The sequence below is a fragment of the Eimeria mitis genome, genomic scaffold, assembly GCF_000499745.2.
Source record: "Eimeria mitis Houghton genomic scaffold, Emh_scaff1902, whole genome shotgun sequence".
NCBI classification, from domain to species: domain Eukaryota; phylum Apicomplexa; class Conoidasida; order Eucoccidiorida; family Eimeriidae; genus Eimeria; species Eimeria mitis.
In genome coordinates, this window is record NW_013570225.1 from 7,360 (window position 1) to 8,582 (window position 1,223).

The 1,223-nt window shown below is 49.6% G+C and overlaps 1 protein-coding gene across 1 annotated transcript in view; it reads left to right on the plus strand.

The window, feature by feature from the left end:
• EMH_0045570 (uncharacterized protein) overlaps nucleotides 1-1,223 on the plus strand; it is a gene marked incomplete at both ends in the record, with an annotated part of 6,927 nt that overhangs the window by 4,977 nt on the left and 727 nt on the right. Inside the window, 2 exons of the mRNA XM_013496081.1 lie at nucleotides 532-802; nucleotides 1,057-1,139. Coding sequence (XP_013351535.1) covers nucleotides 532-802; nucleotides 1,057-1,139 — 354 coding nt within the window. The remainder of the gene's footprint in view (nucleotides 1-531; nucleotides 803-1,056; nucleotides 1,140-1,223) is intronic.

Sequence of the window (1,223 nt, forward strand, 5' to 3'; positions counted from 1 at the left end):
AGTGCTGCTGCTGCTTTTGCGTGCTGGTGTTGCTGTTAGTGCTGCTGCAGCTGCTACTACTGTTAGTACTGCTGCTGCTGCTGTTAGTGCTGCTGCTGCTGCTGCTGTTTCCTGCTGCTGCTGCTGCTGTTTCCTGCTGCTGCTGCTGTTGCTGCTGCTGCAGTCTCTGGCTGCTGCAGATGGGGATTACTGCTGCATCTTGCTGCTGCATGCTGCATGCTGCATGAGCTGCTGGAGCAGCAACAACAAAAGCAGCAGCAGCAACAGCAGCAGCAACAGCAGCAGCAGCAGCAGCTGCTGTTATGTTGTTCCTGAGTGTCTGCTGCTCATTTATGCTTTTTTCTGAATTTTTTTTTTTTTCTTTTTTATTTTCTTTTTACATTTTGAGTATATTTTTATTTAATATGCATTTCCTTGTATATTTATTTTATTATATTTATATATTTATGTTTATAAAGATATAAATATAAATATATATAAATATAAATAATAAATATAAACATAAATATTATATTTTTATTTTTTTTGTAGGTGTTGCTGATAGAAGACATGGAGCTGCTGCTGCAGCTGCCGCCGCATGCATTTTTGGGGCTGCAGCAAGTCGTGTGGCTGGCGCCGCCTCTCAGCAGCAAGCGTCTGTCTGCAGCAGCAGCAGCAGCAGCAGCAGGAACAGCAGCAGCAACAGCAGCAGCAGCAGCAGCAGCAGCAGAGGAGACAGCTGCGAAGTGTCTCCTGTCTCCTCCTCTGCCGCAGGGCTGTGCTGCTCTCGTCAATGCTGTTGAGCAGCGGCTCATGTCTGTTGGTGTGTCTCTTGCTGCTGCTGCTGCTGCTGCTGCTGCTGCTGCTGCTGCTGCTGCTGTTGCCTACAGCAATTAACGGATTGTATTGCGAATGCGATGCGGCTGTCTTTGAGGGGATACTGCTGCTGCTGCTGCTGCTGCTGCTGCTGCTGCAACTCTTGCTGCTGCTACTGTTGCTACAACCGTTGCTGTTGCTACTGCTGCAACTCCTGCTGCTGCTGCTGCTGCTGCTGCTGCTGCTGCTGCTGCTGCTCAGGCAGCTCTTCGCCCCTGACAGTGCACTACCTGATCTGCTCGCGGACCTATGAGGAATTCCACCTGCGGCCAGAGATAGTTGATGTAAGAAATACAGCAGCAGCAGCAGCAGCAGCAGCAGCAGCTGCTGCTGCTGCTGCTGCTGCTGCTGCTGCTGCTGTTGTTTTT